General features: G+C 49.5%; 1 protein-coding gene across 1 annotated transcript in view; it reads left to right on the top strand.

The window, feature by feature from the left end:
- The first annotated feature begins 4204 nt into the window (after positions 1–4204).
- The window catches only part of FNDC1 (fibronectin type III domain containing 1), a 77428-nt gene continuing 61247 nt past the window's right edge, over positions 4205–20385 (top strand). Inside the window, exon 1 of the mRNA XM_056344288.1 lies at positions 4205–4383. Within this exon, the coding sequence (XP_056200263.1) occupies positions 4308–4383 (76 nt within the window). The 5' untranslated portion in view covers positions 4205–4307. The remainder of the gene's footprint in view (positions 4384–20385) is intronic.

Below are 20385 nucleotides of genomic sequence, written 5' to 3'. Positions count from 1 at the left end.
CTTTTTAAAAATATGCATTTATTTATGTGATGTAGGTATCTGTACTTCTACCAACTTATGCATATGCTCATGCTGAAACAGGACAACCTGCAAGGAAGAGGAGGGGTTACCAGGTGCTCATAGGAGTTTTACAGGGTTGGAAGGTGTTTCCTGGCTCTTCCAGCCTCTTGTCTCTCTGACAGTGGCCTTCAACAGAATTGTACACTTCACCTCAAAAGCATTACATGATTAACACGCTTAAAACTGTTTCTGTTCATCTTGAAATGAAATAGATGCTTAGGCTTTTGCATATAAATAATCCTTGCACTTTATGCAGGTTTAATGTTTACAGGACAAGTGTCTCAATTTAAGCAAAGTTGTACTGAGTGATAATCGCCATTAGAATGTGGTCAGAAACTCCTTTAGCGGTGTTTACTGCAGCTTTCCTACTTTCTTGTGCATAAACAAAGCAAAGGTCGCTGGAATTTAGTGAAAGGCTGCTGTATTTTCACTTGGATCCAAAGCTGCCATTGCAGCTTGTGTGGGAGCTAGCTTTCTTAGACACTCATCACAGCAGATGTGGCTTTAGCTGCTGGGTGCTGAACCACGCTTGTATCATAGCCCATGCTGCCACATCCGTACCTGTACTGATGCTGGGGCTGAATCCTGCTTGCTTATATCCGAGCGAGCTGCAGCCAGTGCTTCCAATTGCAGAGAAGAAAAACTCTCTGTACAGAACCCTTGAGGTTGCCTATAAATATCTGGGCAATTTGGCTTACTAAAATCCTTCTTTTGCACGGTTCTGTCTGTCTCTTCTATTTGTAAACCTGCTCTACAGACTGGTGGGATTACCATTTCTGTCCCAGAGCTTGCAAGTACCTCTCCTTTGCATTAATGACAAATATTCCTACAAGTCAAGAGTGAATGTTTGTTTGCCAAATGCAAAAAGCTGTTTCATTAGCTGGTGTAATTTGCAGAGCTGAAAAGAAGATGAAAGGAGATGAGGCAAGAAGCTCTGCCAGATTTTTCCAGCTGAAGACCTGCTCCAGTGAGTTTTTTAAAAATCCAGAAAGCAAGGTGCTGTTGTGCTGCTGCTTCTCTGCTGGGGATTCTCCAGCGTACAGTGATTATTCGTCTGGCCTCATGTCGCTTGAAGGAGAAGCAATTTGCTTAAATAGACAAAGGTAATCCCAACTACCCCTTGTCTTCGTTTGGGCTATAATTTAATCTTAGATGTTACACTAATGTCAGCTGGGCTAATTACAGAAAATGCCTTTCCTGAAAAAAAAAACCCAAAACAATTCCGCATTACTATAGGAATGAGTCCGTACTCATTGAAACACAGCATCTTGGTTGATTCCTGAGTTATTCACGGTTTTTATGGAATTTTGCCTTTTAAATGAAAAACCTCCAAGGCTGCACAGCACACATGGGTGAGCAGGGTGGGTAGTTTCACCCAGGCAGATGGCTGCACTCCTGCATGTTCAACCTGCTGCCTCCCCTGGATGCACTTGCACTGGGTGAGCAGCGAAGAAACAACCGAGGGAAATACAAACCCTTCCAGATTTGTGAACTCTGCAAAGATTTGCCCTTTCCAGTACATCTACACTGTTCTGCCTCCAGCTGGAAAGTGCAGTGGTTTTCCCTTTTCAGAGCTATTATTTCCAGAGCAGCAAAAAGACTTGAGCCTGCTGAGGGACGTTAGCTCCCATGGAGGGTCCCCTGCGTTGTCTCAGCCACCCATGACCAGCTGGGGGGGAGGTGGCAGGGGCATATGGGTGCTGGTGGGCCACACTGCGGCTGTGCCTCCTGACTTGCCAGGTACCATTTGCTCCTGAGGGCAAGCTCAGACATCCCTGTCAGGGAGTACTGGCACAGCCACATTGTTCCGCATCTACATCCACTGCAATTCCCAAATGGCCACCGTGTCCTACAATATATTCCTCACACAGAAAGGCTCTTGCTACAGATGTTAGGCACGATTTGGATTTCTGTGATGCTGAGATCCCTCACTGCAATGGATCTTTACCCAGATTTACTTCCAAAAACTTTTGACTCTAATATTCAGATCTCTCAGTTTGGTTGTTGTTGTTTGGTTGTTTTTTTTTTCTCTACATGTCATGCCTTGCTAGTGGAATTTACCTTCCCCCAGGAACAGCTGGTACCCCACATGAGAATTGTGTATGTAATTTACTAGGCAGTATTCAAGCCATTCCTTGATTCATTATCCAGAAAAGGCCTTTCAAAGTTGTCGGGGCACAGGTGGCATTTAATGTAAAAGGCTAGCTAAGTTCAGTACCTCACTGCATGACTGCTGCTATTGTGCTGCAGGCCACATCCTCGAGGAGACTCCTCAAGGAAGAGGAGAATTGAAGCTGAAAGGGGATAATGAAGCAGTGATGCTCAAGCAACTTGGGCAGCGTTAAGAGCAACGGGGGGAACAGTGAAAAGTGGAGAGAAAGTTACCCATGTTGCCAGACTTGATGGATTCAAGTCTGAATTCAAGATGGATTCTACAGATTCCTGACGTAGAGCCAAGAGGCTGCAACAGGCAACAATATGTTGAACATGCAGTGCTACAGGTGTGCCTTACCTTGAGCTGTCTGAAACCCTGTCGTCTAGAGGCTCCTTCTCTTTGGTACGCTGCTTTGTTTTTAAAAGCCTCTTCCAGGCTGTAGCAGTCAGGTTCTAGGAAGAAGTATTCCAGGAGTGGTGAAAGACAGTCTTCTGGAGACCACCACAGCTAGGGGGCTGGGACCAGCTCCCTTTGCTTGTCACGGCGCGCCCATGCCATTGCATCATTTGGCTCCCCGCTTCATTTCTGGGCTACAGTCCCCACCTTGCGCATGGTTGCCCCTCCACCTGCTCCTAGGCTTCCATCTGGGGAGCGGCAAGCACCTTGCTCTGAAACAAAACCCGGGTGTAGTTTCGTAGGGGGCTGCGCCATACCCAGTGCGGAGGAGCAGGCACCAGCTTTGGCCCCCTGTATCCCACAGAGCCCTCTAACACCATCCTTGCTGTAACATCACCAGGATATGCAGCCCACAGTGTTTTGCTAGGAAAGCACCATTCAGCTCACCAGTTAACGCTGTCTTCACCTCATTTTGGACACCACAAGCTGACAAAAATGCACGCATGTAACACCTGGGGCCCAAGGGAGACCACATGCGTGCTCTTAGCAGCAGAGGCACCACCGGCGTGCTCCCGTGGGCAGGGTGGTCTGAGCGGCTCGGCCAGGAGGGCCGGAGCAGTGGGGACAGAGTCCCGGCAGAAGGTATGTCCAGCAGCAGAGGTGTCGGCTGAGATTTCGGATCTGGCTGCGTGCCGGTCCCCCACGCGCTCAGCCACGGGGCTGTGCAGCAACGTGCTAGGACGGGTGCCTGGGCAGAAGCAGGTGCGGAGCCGGCACCTGCCAGATTCCTGTGCAGAGCCTGCCCGTGTTATTTGCCTTTCTTTGAATTGTGCTTTTGCTTGTTCAGTCTGTTTGAGGATTTTTGCCAGAAATGTGGTGTTCATTTCTCCCTGTGCCTGCAGAAACTCTTTTTATCTTACCTCTCCCTCCATGGCAGGCAAGAATTGTAATGCCCATTTTGGTTTGTTCTTTTTTTGGCTTAGTTTCCACAGCAGAGGACCCATTATTAATTGTTATGAAAAGGTGGGTATCCTTCAAAAAGCAGATGGGGGGGTGTGGGTTGGGGGAAGAACCAGACAAGTCCGACTGAGAAGTGCCTTGTAGGTCTAACAGTGCACCTCTCGTGCGCAAGGCGGCCGAAGCAAAAACCCTGGCCAGGTGTGGGGTGGAAGGTCAGAAAGAGCGAAGACGGTGTGAAGGAAAGACAACCCTCTGCAGCAAGTTCTGCACGGTCGCTCGTACCCGTGAACCCCGTGGCCGAACACCCACCTCGGCTGGGAGGGCTCGGTGGCACCGGGCACGAGAGGAGGGGGCGGACGGTGCGCGAGTGACACGCGTGGGCCGGCTGCCGCCCCCCGGGGTGCCCAGGGCCAGGCGCAGAGCTCGCCGTCTCCCCGGGGGGTGCCGAAGGAGCCAGGTGAGCGCGGCGGGGGTGGGGCAGGGGGCGCCGCCGGGGCCGGCGGCCGGGGCGGGCAGCGGGGGCCGGGCGGGCCGGAGCCGGCGGGGCGCAGCGGGGGGCGGAGGGCCGGCGCCCGCCTCCGCGGGGCCGCCCCGCTGCAGTCTCCCGGCAGCCCGGGAGGAGGAGACGGCGGGGCGCGCAGGAAGCAGCGGGGCAGCCCCGCGGAGACGGACGCCGGGCGGGCGGCAGCTCCGCGCCCCGCCGCTCCCGCCGCCCGCGCCCCGCGCCCCCGGCCCCATGGCGGGGCCCGCCGCCCCCCGGCCCTGGGCCGCCCTGCTGCTGCTCGCCGCCCTGCTGCCCGCCGCCGCGCCAGGTAGGCAGCGGCCCGGGCGCCCGCCCCGAGGTGCCGCCGCTCTGCGCGCCCGTGGGCGAGCACTTGGCGGGGCGCGCGTGTGGCTGCCGGCCCCGCTCGCCTCCGCGGGTGCCGCGGGCGGGGGGCTCCTGCGGGGCGCCCGGCGACGGGCCGCCGGCTGCTCGGGGCGCCGTGGCGCGGCGGGGGCGCGGGGGACACCCCGCCGGAGCCGGGCCGAGCCGCGCCGCCTCCCGTGCCCCGGCGCCGCGGCGGAGGCACCTGCCGCCCGCCCCGGGCTTGCGCCGGTCCCTCCGACGGGGCCGGGGCGGGCGACCCGCAGGCAGGGGAGGGAGACCCGAGCGGGGAGGGGGGGTTCTGCGAATCAGGGCAAGCCCCGGCACCGAGGGCCAGGGGGACCCCCGCGGCTCCGGCAGACCGGGACCCTGGGCGGGTCGGCTCGCTGCGGCTGGGCTGCGCTTGGGGAGCTCCGGGGCGCGGGGCTGCAGCCCGCTGCGATGGCGCTGCTGGCCCGACGGCAGCTGCGGGGAGCGGGGAGCTGCTTCCCGCTTGCCGTCCGCCCCGGGTGCCCTAGTCCCGCTGGCACCGGGTGCGGGTCCCTTCGTCCCGCCTGGGCTCGGCGGAGGAGCCCCGCTCGCGCGGTGGACGGCGCTGGACAGAGGGCATCTCTCCGGGAAGTCAGGCGAGATCCCTTCTTTCTTCATTCCCGCCGCCGGAGCCCCGTGGGTTGGACTCTGGATCAGCCTGGGCGAGGCTGGGGGTGCTCTCCGGATTCCCCCGGCTCTCAGCCTCTGGTTTAAACCGCGGGAGGTGGGGGTGTGGGGGGCGGTGGCAGGGCTGCCCCGGCCTTTCTGCAGCCCCCGCGGCACCGTTCGGACCGCGGGCAGCGCTGAGCCCCGAGCCTGGCTCAGCCTGTGCCCACCAGAGGCAAAGAGGCACCGGGCTAGAGACAGGGTCTAAAGGGACGTATGGAGGCATTTCAGCACCAGATTTTAACCGCTGGTGTTAGAGTGGCCAGGGCAGAGCCCCCGGGACACCTGCTCCCTGGCTCTGGATGTGGTGGCTGTCCCACCTCCAGCCCGGTGCTGTCGCTGCAGAGGAGCCGGCCAAGGACGATAGCATCTCGCCCCCCGGCAGCTCTGGGCTGGGCAGGAGAGCCCGGGACCTAATGTCACCCCCGGCTCCTGGTGAGCTTTAGCGTGCAGCTTAACAAAGATCTGCTTCACCTGGAAAAAGGCGGAGCTCTCTGAGCCCGGTTTGCAGACCCGCACAGCCCTCCTGGCGGGCTGCGGGAGGTGCGAGGCTTGCGGGGTGCGCCGCCGCAGGGCAGCAGCAGGGTGCGTTTGTGAGGCTGAGTGCTGAGCAGCTCTGCGGGCAGGTGCCCCCGTATCCACTGCTGTCTCCCTTTCCGTGATGCTCTGTGCCCATCCAGGTTAAGCCTGGGTTCACTCTCCTGGAAGTGGATTTCTAGTAGCGCTGCTCTGTGGCGGTGGGAAGCGGAGGGCGAGCTGGGGCTGCCTGCTGGCAAGCGAGAGAAGGGAAGCAGGGGAGTTTGTGTGCTGATAGCACGGGCAACATCCATGGGAAATGTCACAGCCTCTGAGGAAAAGTGTTAGCTGTTGAGCTCAGGCAGGCTTTTGCTTCTCTGGCAGTGTAATGTCTAAAGTCATTCTAGGGGAGTCTGAAACTTCACTGAAAATTTTGGATGTAACAGCCGTGCAGTCTTTCTTCGTTTGCAGTCCCACACCAATGTACTGTAAAACCAAGCCAATTTCTGAACAAATCCAAATGTCTTGGCATAGCACTGCACAGAGCTCTGCGTGCTTCCCAGCTACGGACCTCTGGAGCACACCAGAACCTGCTGGAGTGGGAACACTGTGCTGTTAACCCCAGAGCGGCTGTGCAGGACTGAGTGTGAGCTGCACATGTGTTCATTGTCGCTGGCGGTGTGCCGGCCATGCCAAATGGGCACCACATTCCTTCTCTAGTCCAGAGAGTAGTTTATAAGCCACTAAGCCCAGGCAATGCCCTGAACAAGTGCACAAGTGCTGGTGGGTGCTGGAGTTTTTTCTCAGGAGGTAAAAACTTTTGCTGAGTGCCTTTGCTGCCCTTGGCCCTGCTTTCTCACCTTCTAGCCATGTTTGAAATGGACTCTTCTCGTCTTCCTTTCATCACCTTTCCAACACATGCTTTGTCTAGGTGACCTGTCCCAAACGCTGCACTTCGGAGCCTTTGCCCAAGTGCCGTGTCTGGGAGATGGAGAGGCTGCCTTGGCTCAGCAGAGGGGCTCCGACAAAGGGAGTGAAAGAGCCCTTCATTTTTTGTCCATGGAAAGAAAGAAAAGATTTTTCCTCAGTGAGGGTCTGGCATTGGGCTGGTCCTGTCATTGACTGTGCTTCTGTTTATCAAAATGGAAAGTCGGTGTGGGGCCTGTGCCCGGGATTGCTGTGGGCAATCTCTCAGGCCAAAAAAAGAGAAGGATGTTGTGCTGGAGCCAGCTTAGGGGGCAGATCCCATTTGTGTGTTGCCAAGAGAGATTTTTGTTGTTTGCTGCCAGATCCCACGTGTGGAAGGATGGATACTGACTTTGGAAAGCAGTCCTGTAGAAACCCTCCTTGGTTGCTTTTATACAAACAATATTCAAGCACCACCTGTGGCCAGTGGGAGAAATTTGGGAGGAACGTTAAGAAGAGGCTGTGCTCAGTGAGAGCCTTTCTGACAGCAGCACTAACTCTCATTTTCCCTCCTCGTCTAGACTGTGTGCCATACGCAGAGAAAGCAGAAGGGACTCCAAGGGAATTTTCCACTTTGTTTAGCTCTAAGGAATGTATCTTCTCAGTTATTTAGGACAATGCTGTAATGGTCTTAACTGTATAGCTCTGTACCAGCCTCTGGGTGTGTCAGAGGTATGAATGCCCTTGTGTCGTCCAAGTCTATAATTCCAACTCCTCAGACAGCACATGGACTGAGGTTGGCTGGACACGTAGTTAAGAAGATGCTTTCAGAAGCTGATCTATACAGAAAGAAAATAGAAGGGGGCTGAGCAGATCATGCAGCGAAAAAACCACATGGAATGCTTTCTCTCTGCCTGCAGAGGGAATGGGATCTTGTCTCTATAATCCAGTGTGTTGAGTGAACATTCATATGTCCCCAAAATACAGCTCCCTCAGACACATTCAGTGCTCAGGTGACATTGATATTTCTCACGCAGTCCACTGAAATGGTAAATGTGGCTTCTGAGTCTCGAGATAATGGAGGCTGGTCTTCATGTCTGCTCCAAGTTGTGTGTAGCTGTCTGCAAGTGGTCTGTTGTCTTCGGATCAATGAAGCAAAGCAGTATTTTCACCAGGCTCAGTTTCTGGTGCACTTCTAGGACCCATGGTTTCTTCAGCTGGCAGCTGTGTTACCCAGCTCTCTCCATCACTGGGGAAGTGCTCGGGACTGTGGCTAAGGTGGCATTGGGGTGTGCTAGCATCAGGCACTGGGTCTTTTAAATTTACACTGCTGCAGCTCAGGCATAAGCATGATTGGAACCTTTTCCTTACCAAAGACCTCTAGAGTGAGCCTGTGTTTAGTAGTCTGAGCGTGATCCCAAATATTCAAAAACCTGCAGCCAAGCCAGCACTTTTTTTTTTTTTTTGTTTCCCTAGTTTTGAAATGTCAGGATTCACTTGTCTTGTTTGAGTTACCTGTCTTCTTAAATTAGCATTCCTTAACTCCCCGCTCATCTGCCCAAGCGAACTGTTCATAGCTAGGTGTATGCATGTATCTTGGGAACATTTACCGCTTGGTGTGTGTGTGGTTTCTACCGAGGGGGAGGAGGGCACGTGGGTGTTTAGCTGTGCCTCCCGCAGACCCCTAATGCATTGAGCAGGTGAAGTGCTTACTTCTCCAGAGGGAATGGCGTAGACATTAATGTGCCTTCCTCTCAGCAAGCAGCATGCTGCTGTTTTCTCCCCCAGGCTGCAGGCGTACTGAGGGTTGTGCAGCCTTGAGAGGGCACTCCCAGCCCTGCAAATGCTGCCCTGGTCTCTCAGGCAGAGACCGGTGCTCCCTGTTCTGCTTTTCTCCCCCCCAAAACTGTCAGTTGTCTTTTCTGGTTTACAGTCCCCCAAAGCAGCAGTGGTTTCACTGGTGTGTTGCACTACAGGATTGCTTTTGTTCCTTCAAATGCAGTTGAAATTTTATTTATTTGGAACTGAGTGTTTTCGTTATTCCCCAAGGTGAAAGATTGCTACACCTCTGCAACCGGTGCTCCTGCCCAGCATGGGAGAGAGGGGTGGCCTGCCGGGGTGTACGGCAGTGGAATGCAGAGGGGAGCAGCAAATCTTGAAGCTGGGGAGATCCTTTCCCTCTGGCTGATGAGGAGCCCAAGTATTTTGCTTCTATGTGGGCTGAGAACTTGTATTTTTGCTATGTTTGCACTGACACCATAGCCTCTGAGGAGTGATACGGCTTACATTTCCAGGGCAATGGAGGAGTGATGGGTATCTTGAAGAAATGTGAGGTCGTCTGAAAGATCCTTCACTATGCGTGACCCAGTATAAAGCCTTTGAAATCATGTTTACATTTTCTTATATGTGTGTGCTATACTGTCACTTACTCTGCTGCGCTGTTGGCTGCAAACCCCACAGTCTGTGTTGAATGTTCACAAAGTGCAGTGCCAAAATAAGCATTGCCAAGATCAAGACAGTGGCTTAAAAAGCACAAGATTTAAAAAACAAGAACTGCTGAGATCTTTTGCTTTGCTGTCTGTTCTCTGAGTCTCAGGACACACATTTCTAACCTTTCCTCCACACCCTGGATGTCTAGGGATTTAGAGGGACAGTATGATTTAGTCTGCATCTCCACTGCCTGCCTCTTACCAAAGAGGCATTTAGACCAGTGAGGAGGGGATTTTGCACTGACTTTGTACCTGGCTGGAGGGACTCCTGATGCTCTGATCCCAGCTCTCACATTTATTCTTTTTTTGCCCACAGCACCTCTGTAGCTGGATTCATTTCCTTTGGGGATGTACAAACACCTGGAAAGTGTCAGGTTTCCCTGGTTCCTCTTGAAACTTCAGACAAGCTTGTAATGAAAAAGAGCTTTTTCTGCAGTTGACCACACGGCTGAGTGCTTAACTACTATACTGGTAGCAGAGTTAACATGAGCAACATCAAACAGTGTTTACACGGTGGCTCCTTCATTGCATGGTCTTGTCCTGCCTGGGGAGATGGGAGGTTGTGCTGACAGCTCAGGTGCCTCTGGTCCCCAGCAAGACCTGTGCAGGCTGCTGAGCTCCCTCTGCCTCCTTTGTCCTCGAGGGGATCCTGGTACCCACCTCTCTCCAGACCTCTTGTCCTGTGTCCTGCCCTCCTAAGTCACATGACCAGAGGATTTTGACACATGTAGCTCTGCAGACGCTAATTCCTCCTCCGCTGGTCCCTGGGACTGCTCTCTGGGGTGTAATGTAAAGTCTTCTCTCCTCCTTTGCCCCTCAGAGTTTCTGCAAAGGTATGTTAGGTTCAAGCTTTAGCATGCTTTGTACTGTTCACAGCATTTTCAGGGTGGCTAAAATCCGTGTAGGTTGTATTTCCTGAGCAACAGTCACAGTACCTCACTGTCACCGAAGTTGTAACTTCTGGCCCACCATTAGCTCTTCACAAATCATACCTGTGCCATGGGATGTGAGAGCTCTTCCTGTGTGCCAGGTCGGGCTGCGTACCCTGGCTGTGTCACACCACCGTGCTGCCGTAAGAACTCACCGTGCTTCAGTGCCTCTGGAGTTGGTCTGCACGTGTGGCTCTATGTCAGTGTAGGTGCTTTGTGTTTGGCAGAGTTGATCTGTATTTAAAGCAAGAAGCAAAGAAAGGTGGAAGAAGGACACAAGTTGTGTAGAAATTGTGTGCTCTAAACAGAGAACTTTTCCGAAGCAAAGGGTAATTGTTAGTTACATCAGATAAAATAGTGAAATCCTGATGTAAGGAAGGCAGTCCAAGCTTCTCCTCACCCTGGAAGAAAACTTAAAGGGTACATCCAAATTTATCTGTGTATGTATTAGAAAATGGTCTGGAGAAGTGTGCATTTTAAATCACCCCTCTTCAGTGAGTAACGTGATCATCAAATCAGCTCTTCATTAAACTGAGCAAATTACCCTTTGAGGACTGTGGAGTGTGTTCATATTTCATTGTTCCAGTGCAGCTATTTCACTGTTACTCAGTCATCAAGTCCTCTTGGGCATCTTGCAATGGTCTCCGTTCCAGCAAGTCTTGCTAACTGTTGTGTTCTGTCATTAAAGTGATTATTTTTTCCACTGGAGGAGTTGGTCATTCTTAATATATACATCTGTAAAGTAAGAGGCAACTCTTCAAATGGTTATTTGTCATCATGTTTACTGTATAGTTGGCTGAAGTATTTTGGCTGGAACTTTTTTTTGGAAGAAGTGCAGAACTGCTGGAGATGGAGCGTTAGTTTTTCCTTGCCTCTAAAAAGAAGACAAAAATAAGAGAAATTGAATAGTTAACATAATTTTGTTCGGTATTCCGTAATGTACTTCTTTATCCCTCTTTCAGAGTGTCATCCTTGGCAGAGTGTATGGAGTGGGAAAGGGTTTAGTTGGTAACAGGGAACAAAAACTGAGTTTACCTTAAAATTCCAGCAACAAAAAGCAGCAGACGTGACTGGCAAATCACGCTGCTGTGGCTGGATGCTCAGTGCCCAGCCCGAGCCCTGCCACCTGCCTGGCCAGTCCTCGAAGAGCTCCCAGATGCTCCCTCTGCCGAGGTAGGGGAGTGTGGGAGCAGCACCCCATGCCCACCCTGCCACCCCTCCAGCAGCCTGAGAAGTAGCAGACCTCATGTTTTCAGCCTCAGGAATGTTTTCGGCCTCAGGAAGTCAGCATTTAGTTTTGCCTGTGCTGCTGAGGTCCTTGGGCCAGCTCTGAGGGCACCGCAGTGGGCAGCCTGTGGCCAGATAGATGCAGGGCTGGATTTAGATGCTGTTATTCCTGCTGGGCAGTGTCTTGCTTCACGTGGCAGTCCTGCTGAAATACCTAATGGCATCAGAATCCAGTCCTGCATGAGCAACTGAGCTGCACTTTCACATAGTCTAAATGTCTTTCCCTTTCTTCACCTTTAGAAGCCATACCGAGTTTGGCGACATAATTGTGTGGCCTTTAGTGCTGCATGCTTTGCAGATGGCCCCACAGCTCCCGCGTGGAGAGGCTGTAGCGGTGTGAAGCTGACAGTGTTCCGGGAACTTGGCAGAAGGCTTGGTGCCCTTTGCAGCAATGCGTGCTCGGGGTTATGTGTTTACAGCCTTTCTGTGTCAGCTGAGCTTCACATAGGCTTCTCTCCTAGCTGTGCCATTCGTTTGATGTTTCTGATCTCCCAAAGTAAATGTATTATAAACAATTTAAGAGCTAATGGCAGTGATGGAAAGGTTCCATCTGGCTCATCTGGACTGAGATTTCAGTCTGATTTCAGGTTGCATGTATTTTTAATATATGCATTTGCTAAGTGTCTGAGGTCTTATTATGGGGGAGGTGGGGTTGGGATCACAAGACATGGTTTCCTTCATAGGTCTGAGACAAACTTTCAAAGTGACATCTCACCTTCCCTGGTTGGCTCTGTTTTAAAAATGAGGTGAATGTTTTTTCCACGCTGTGGTGCTGGAGAACTGCCCAACCTAAGCTGCTGTTCTCTCTTCTACTTGAAACGTTCCAGACAAGAAGTAATGACTGAATTCTTTTGTGAGATGCTCAGTAGTATCTCTGCAGGGTTTTATCAACGCTTCCTAAGAGTCTTGTGGTTTTGCACTGTCATTGCACATAGCATCCCTGCAAAGCAGTGAGCTGACTGCCCCCTGAGGTGGAGAGGGGTGTGTGGGCTCAAGTTGCCCTCTGTGACTCAGAACATGGATTCTGATGTTGCTCCTGCTGTAGGCTTCCTCTGGTCTATTGTGTATTGGGCTGTGATTTGCAACATGCTTACACGCATGCTTCTGTGCTGCATGTAGTGGTACTCCCTGAAATCACTGGAGACAGCTGAAGGAAGTACATGCATATTATTTTGCTGGATCAAACCTTCAAACGGATGTGGCTTGGTGTCTGTCTCTCTAATCTGGGGATGTTAATCCAGCTGCACCACAGAGAGTGCTTGAGAATAAATTCAGTTTGGCGATCAGGTCACCCTTCTCTGGTGAAAGAGACCGTGAGCACAGGCTTCGAGAGCCTGAAAATGTGAAGTATTTCAGCTTTCCATTTATTCCACTCAGTAAACTTTGGAGTCTGCTTGGGACTATTTAAAAAGTTATTTTAATTCCAGCTTTTTATTCACTTCTGTGTTGCTTAACTTTTCTTTTGCTAGTGAAATGACTACTATTAATCTAGATACTTGTATGTTGTAGGATCTTAGGGCAGCTTTGGTGATGGGGGAGTCCTACTCCCAAGTCTCAGGTCCGAAGCTGTATGTACGCCAGGGAGAGGGGAAGAGCTGCACTTGGAGTGCATGGCTGTAAAGACCTGAATATCTTTTCCTACCATGATGACCCACCAAGAAGGTCCTGAATGGCATCCATCCCTTCAAGTGTCTGGTGCTTGCAGATACAGAAGAAATTGCTCTCTTCCCAAAGAAACAAGGCCAACAGGAAATGAAATTAAACAGAAAAATAAGCTGTTCTGTGACAGCACAGTGACAGTATTGAAAGCCTAGAAAGTCTAAACCTTAAAACAGCAATATTAGCAAGCCTGATTTTCTTGTTAGATGTGCATAGTAATGTACTTTTTTGTTTACAGTGTCATGATTGCTATGCCAGCGCACTGAATTCCCGTTCTTCACTCTTAATGGCTAATGTAAGTCAAGCTGGTCCTCCGGGAACATGAGTGCATACTTAAATCGGTGTCAGGGGACTGACCACTCAGCGGGTACCACGTGCATCTTCACGAAAGCCCTTCCCATTCAGGGTCAGAGCTGCTGGGTGTCAGTTGCTGAGTGCAAGGTCTGTTTATTGCCATGAGATGTCTCAGGCCATACGTACTCCTCAGCTGCCCTCCCAGCTGTTCAGTCCCCATGCAGGACACCTGCTATGCTCTTGGAAGTGCTGATCACTGTGGGCCAGACACCTCTGCAAACACACTTGCTTTCCTCTGCAGAAACAGCTGTTTAAATTACCCTCGGGGAGGGATGATGGGTGGTACGAGACATTGGGGGGTTCTGGCCGTGTTTGGTACCATGCTGTGCATGTTGGCTGGGAAACCTGCAGCTGATGATGTGAAATGGGAATGAGTGTGACATCTTGGAGGGGTGGAAAGAAATTTCAGACCACTACTTTAGTAAAGTTAAAAGAGAAATGGCTTTGTATTGGCTTAAGTTTTCCCTTGTGGTGGTGACAAGCCAGCTGTCCCACGTTGTGCTAGCACAGGGCAGTCATAGCTGTTTAGGAAGGCTGGTGTGGGCACAACTGTGCCTGCACAGTGGTGCAGTGGGAACATGTCTGGGAGAGGATGGTTTCTACGCTCTCCATTGAGAATGGAGGGAAGTAACCACCCATGTATGTGATGGTGGAGGGGAGGGAGAAGGCAATACAAGAGAAAAAAAGGTGGTTTTTTTCTAGCACCAGCAGGGACAGGGGAAGGATGTCAGCCCAGTAGAGAGAGCTGAGGTGAGAACTCCTAAGTGATGGACCTCAGGCTCTGGTGGGGGTAAGCATTAGAATAGCTGATGAGTTAATGTGAATGTTTCTGAATGAAGGTGGTGTGCGTGAAGAGAGGGGGGATTATTTTTGGCAAGTTCCCGCCATTCTACCTGTTGCTTTCCTTGGGGAGAAACAAGTTTTTTCTTAAAACCAGAGCCTTGCAGAACAAGCTGCTAATAAATGCAGTAAGGGTGGCAGAAATGGACCCTGCAAATCTAAAGATAAGAGCCTCCATGAAGTTAGCCATAGATTTTGCAAGATTTTTGGCAATGAGAAAGGAGCCATTTGGCTTTTTCAGCAAGAGGGATCTCTTGCAAATATGTATTTTAAGCTGTTCATGCTGTATAAGTATACTTTTTTTTTAAAAACCACTTTTGTTATGGTTACAGCTGTCCCTTTAAAAAAAAAAAGAAGGCAAATTAAACTTTGAAATGTCTGTAGGAGCTTTTCAGTAATTTGGGGCCCCTTTGTATGGAAGAAAATCATTGTGTGTCAGGAAGCTTTGCTGCTCTAGCAAAGTGTTTGTGCTACTAAACGGTAGCAGGTGGCCAACCCAGAAGGCAGTAGCAAGTTTCTTAAAACTACTTGTAAAGCAGTGCAAATTTCTTTGCTTTGCTAGTAGCAGCCAGCCTTGGTTTGAGGGATCCAAGCTAGGGCTTAGGCTCTGCTGTCACTGCAGGGCTGGTGTCCCAGCATTGGCCATGCAGAACATCCAGACCCAGGCTGCCTGTAACTCTGTTGAGTAACATCTTCTTGCATGCCATGCAGGTCTAGTTGAAGCCCTGTGACTGTAGAAGATAGTACTGTCACATTGGTTTTCAGCAGGAGCTCATTATAGGTACTAGCTAACTTGGTGACAAGATGTTCAGAGCTTAAAAGCAAAGTGGGCAATGCTGGATGGGTGTTGCGGTATTTGAAAGCTTCAATCCTCTGACCTGCACCAGTGCCAGCTCAGCCTCAGAGGGTCACCTAGCAGCAGTCAGAGAGTCAGTGCGACCTTCTTCCACATCTTCCACTTTGGGTGTTCAAACAATGATATGTGAATAGCACAAAATAGGAGCCCATGCACATTGGTAATGTATGGGTCTGGCAGGCTGCTAGCTGTGGCGTGTTGAAGACTCTAGAAGTCTACCATGGTCCTTCCTGAGACTTGCTGTACTGATTTTTGCAGAGGCTTTGTTGACTTGAAGGGTTGATTTTCTTCCCCAGATGTCCCCCTTGCTGTATATCCCACTGGGCAGGGATGCTATGTGCTGCATGGGGAGAAGCTGCAAGTTTTGCACCTCCACATTGGAGGCCAGTTCATCAGTTGCTTTGTAGATCCTTGTATTTTCAGTTCTAGATATCCCTGGGATAAACTGAGGAAGATAACATGAATTCCCTTCTACAAACCTGCCGAGCTGTGACTGCATCTTTTCGGTACATTCAGCAGCTTTTCAAGGGTAGTAATTGGCTAAAATCTTTGCTGGCCATCCCAGCTAGTAGCTGACAGACCATGACGTGTAAGATGTGGGGATTGCAGGGGGCTGCTGCCATTTGCCCCTGTCATGTCTGCTCAGCTACGATAGGATTAGTTGTAGAGTAATGTGTAATACAGCCCAGGGCTTTGCATGAAGACATTGCTTTGAATATGACTGCAGAGGTTTGCTTTTTGAAAATAAGGCGGCCATTTGTCAGTAATGAAAATCTGTGCCTATCTGTTTCTTACCTGAACCCAGCCTAGTGCAGAGCTGCTAAGAGTAGCGATAATACTGTTCTGGCCATTTCCTTGGCATGCGTTTTATCTCGTACCTACGAGTTTTGCACTTTGGGAGACTTGGAGTGTGTGCCACCAGCTTCCCTTTACAGGGTACAAAGCTACATATGTACTTTCCGAAAGACTTTCGCAGTAAAAACTGTGGAACAAATTTATTTAGGAGAGTCAGCGTTAGTGTTATTTAAGATATGAATTGCAAACAATTTTGTATTACAGCTGGATAAATAATGTTTTAGAGTTTTTTATTTGCATTTTTCATTAAGAGGAGGAAACAAAGACTGTGTTAATTTAGGATGTACTTTTACCAATCCCTGTGAAGAAACTTAATCTCTAGAGCTGCTAATGAAAGAGCGGACGCCAATGCTGAGCCAGTGGTTTGTTCTTAGCAAACTTGTACATTTAGAAACACTCAAACTTTACTGATTTATGAAAGGTTCGCAATATGAAATAAAAATGGAGAGTTTCAATATTTTTTTTTTGCTTCAATGCATGATGAAACTTGAATTCCTACTCTCTGACTTTGTGAGTCTGAGGCATCTTTGGCAGTTTCTAGTGGAAAGTTGAATGTGCACTTCAACTAGAGATGGAATGGAAAGACTTTACATAAACATCTGAATCCTCAGTACATTAAAAAATCTGTGCTACTTTACAGGGTAAGGGAGCAGGTTTAGATATATTGAGGTGGTTTTGGAGAGAGGTGAAGACCAGCCCCCCCAAATGCAAGTAACTCAGAGCCTTTAAGTAGGATGATTTGGTGAAGTCTGTGATACGCATAAAGGAATGAACCAAAAGCAGAGCCACACCACCCAGATTGCCAACACCTTGAATCCAAAGCTAATCTTCGCTTCAGAAGTGTCTCACTGACTCTTTTTTTCTTTTTTTTTTCTTTCTTTTTTTTTTTCTGTGAGTGAAAATTACAGTTTTCTGGGATTTTCAAAATCTGGGGTATCTGAAGAAGAGTTGAAGCCATGAGTTTTTGGCTTCTTGTGGCTTGGTTAACACTTGTTGCTGTTTCCGCAAATGACTGATGTAATCCACTTGGTGGGTGTTAAAGTGCTCAAGGTGAATGGGTTTTTCAGAGGCTCTGTAGAGTGGGGATGTAAATGGGAAGGTGGCTGGCAGTTGTCAGTTCCCCCCGCCAACCCAAGACCCCAAATCAATGGAGAAGGTTAGCATTTGTCTCCTGCTTGGAGGATCTGCCATAAAACATCCCAGCAGCCAAGAGCTGAACAAGTTTTGGAAGCAAATTAGGTGTTTGAATAGGAGTATTTAATTAGAAATGCATTTCACATATAAAGTGAATAATATGAACTAAGCATATAAAGCTTTGTGCTTTATGGATGCGGGTAACCATGAGGCTGTAGTGAAAGCTGGTGCAGAAAGAGAGCTGTGCTCCCTGCTGTGACTTTCCATAAGCCTAGTCCCTATCTCTCATCAGGATAATTACATTTTCTTCAGCCTTTGAAGGAGCAGGGCCTCATTCTTCACTTGACTGCCTCTGTAACGTGCCACTGATTTTAACGAGATTGCACTAACATGAAAGCAAAGCAATGGAGTGAAGATTTAGGTTCATGAGAAGTAATCCAGGTGCACAGCATAAAGGTGCTGCCACGGTTTAGTTAGCCTCCTAATGAGCAGTGCAGTTTTAGTAGGTGTGTTTTCATTCTTGCAGATCTATGGCTGTACCTGCAGGAAGCAGGACAGAGGTTGGCTCACAGGAGTGCATGCTCTGGCTGTGACTCATGTCCCCTGCCAACCCACTTCAAAGCTAGCTCTGGCTGCTGGGATGCTTGGAGGGGGGCTGTGGTGGAGGGGATGCGTGACAGCCTAGAAACAATACTCTCTCTTTTTTTACTACCTTGCCTGCAGGCATCCTTTGAGGCCCACCTAGAGGAGAATAGGCTGGCTTACCTGCAAGCCATCTGTACAGGGGTGAGAGTATGTGTGGGTAGGCTGCAATGTAGTGACTCCCAGACTCAGGTCCCAAGTCCAGACTGGACAGAGTGGCATCGTGCAAACTCTATGCTGGTGTCAGTGCTGGAGAGAAGGGCATCCATGGACTTGTGATCCTGCACAGATGGGTCACCCTTCCTATCTAGCCATACCTGTCTGGCCATCAGCTGCAGGTGAAGTGCCGGTTTCATCTTCAACTTAAAGCAAGATCTGCATATGTTCCTTTGTGTGCAAATCTCTAAAGCTTTCCCTCCGTGGCAGCTTCACAGAATATGAGAAAACCACTGAGATTAAGTCAGTCTGAGCAAATTTTTTGTCTTGTTCCATGTTTTCATGAAACCATCAGAAATTTCAGATAAATGGAGCAGTGCTAGCAGATGATGTCATTTCTTCCTACTGCCATGATGGACTTTACCATGTGCATTTGTACCAGGGGTCAACTCTTTCTCACAGAAAAACATATAGACATTATGGCTCAGAAGTGGCAGCACTTGGTGTGGAAGTCAGTATATTTTACGAGAAGGATAATACCCATCCTGGTGCAAGCTTTGTGTTACCTTTGTGCCACCTTCTGCTCTTGTCATGGACAAAATTGCCAGGTTGTTAGAGGAGAATGAGAGTGTTGCTGCTCATCACAGGTTGTGCAGCCAAAATCCTGCCTGGGGTCCAAGGGGCACCTCCAGTAGCCCCACACCCCTGTCAGCCTTTGAACTGTTTGGGGCACAAGCAGCAGACTGGAGCAGTGGGGAGCAAAGGGGAGCCCTGCTTTGCAGGGCCTTGCAGAGGAAGGGCCCTTTGAAACCCATGTGTTTGCTCTGGGCACCAGTGGCAGATCCTGCCCACACAGGCAGATACGCTTGTGTGTGTGTGCCCTTGGGTCTGCCCTGAGGAGCCATGGAGTTTCTCAGGGGGATCCTGCTGCCCTGGGAATCTCTCATGGGATCATTTCTTCTCCTGCCTTCTCTTGCACTCAGAGAGCGCAATGTGAAGTGCGCTTAAAGTCACTTTCTCTCCACTCAAGGAAGTGATGCCTCTTGTTATACCAGTGGGCTGCTCTAACAACTGTTAAACTGTGCATCCAGGGCCAATGCAGTTAAAGACCCCAGGCTTCGTAGAGGCGGCCGTGAGAAGCACATAAAGATGATGTACACATGCAGGTGGAAGTCAGGGATGTCCCAGGAGTGACGTGGCTTCCAGGTATTCAGCACTGTATGGTGGAGTTCTCCTCTGTGGTGTCCATCTCTTCTCTTCAATGGACAATTTATTTTCAATACTTGATTTGACAGCAAAATATGCATTAAAAAGTACTATGAGTCAGGTGACCCTGATTTTAAAGAGGAGGCTAACCAAAACTATAGGTCTGTTAGCTTTGTGGCAATGTTATGTTTGCTCTTTGCTTTTCTGACATGGTTTTGAGGTATGGTATGCTTCATTTTAGACTGTCAGAAACACAGAAATTACCTCACTTTTGAGTAAATAAGGAATGTGAATATGAAAACAAGAACAAATTGGACGTGAAAATAATGTAGAGGCTACAGTCATTAACAGAGCATGGAAAGGCATAAGCTTTGAAGGGGTGTGTTTTGTTCCAGACAATGTCTTGCCATGGCATGAGTTGCTCGGTGCTGGGTTCACATTCTGATTTTCTCAGGCAGGTTTCCTTCCTGTCACTGAACTTCTGACTTGGGCTAAAGAACAGCCTATACAAAGATTGTCTAGAGGAAAACAAGTTCATTTAACTTTATCCCGTGCTTTTGTCATGTTTGTGATTGCAGTCAGATTAAATTCAGACTGCACCACTTTAAGCACCCTTAGGCTCTGATTTATCTCAGAAACAGGGTTTAAGATGTTGTAAGTTGATTTGTGCTATTCCTGCAATTGAATATCCACTGACGCCAAGGAATGTGAATTTCTTGCCCACTGGGAAGGTCTGAGCGTCATGGTAGCCGCCAGCTAAGACAGCCAGGAATCCTGCCTGGCAGTGTGGTATCAGCACTGGGAGACATTAGGTGTGTCACGGGGGAGAAGCACTAATACTCCCTCCTTCTGGAAGACCAGGGACTGAAGGGATGTGTGTGAAGGAATGGGCTGGGATCAATGGCTTTATCAGGCCTGTTGACAGCTCATGCTATTCCTCTTTGTCGTGTGGACTGTGTAAAAGAAATAGGTTGGCTCTGCTATAAACATCCATTTTTAAGCCCAGAAAAGGTTAAAGTCAGTAGACAAGCATTAAAAGGATACCTGCATATACATTTGAAACTCACTCAAATATTACAGATTTGACATTTACTTGTTATCAAAAGCTTAAAGGCTGTAAGCCTCATTCTGCTGGTGGTGCCACCTAATCCAGCTGTGCTCTCATACTGTGACTGTTCACTGGACTCTCGAGGAACAGCTGTAGTCAGAGTTGTGGCTCTCTCCTGCATGGAAAGACAAATCCTTACATTGTCAGTCATTTTGTCAGTACGTCTGGCTAATACAGTTGAGCCGTGTCAAAGGGCACAATACACCAGCAAAAAATCATTTTTGCCAGATGAACTTTAAATACTTCAAATGTCAGCGAGCTAGTAATATCAGGACCTTGAAAGATGCATTGAAGAGAATCCCAAAGGAAAATCAGA

Source organism: Falco biarmicus, chromosome 6, assembly GCF_023638135.1.
Source record: "Falco biarmicus isolate bFalBia1 chromosome 6, bFalBia1.pri, whole genome shotgun sequence".
Classification (NCBI taxonomy): domain Eukaryota; kingdom Metazoa; phylum Chordata; class Aves; order Falconiformes; family Falconidae; genus Falco; species Falco biarmicus.
Note: the sequence above shows the minus strand (reverse complement) of the source record. Positions and strands in the feature narration are given on the sequence as shown.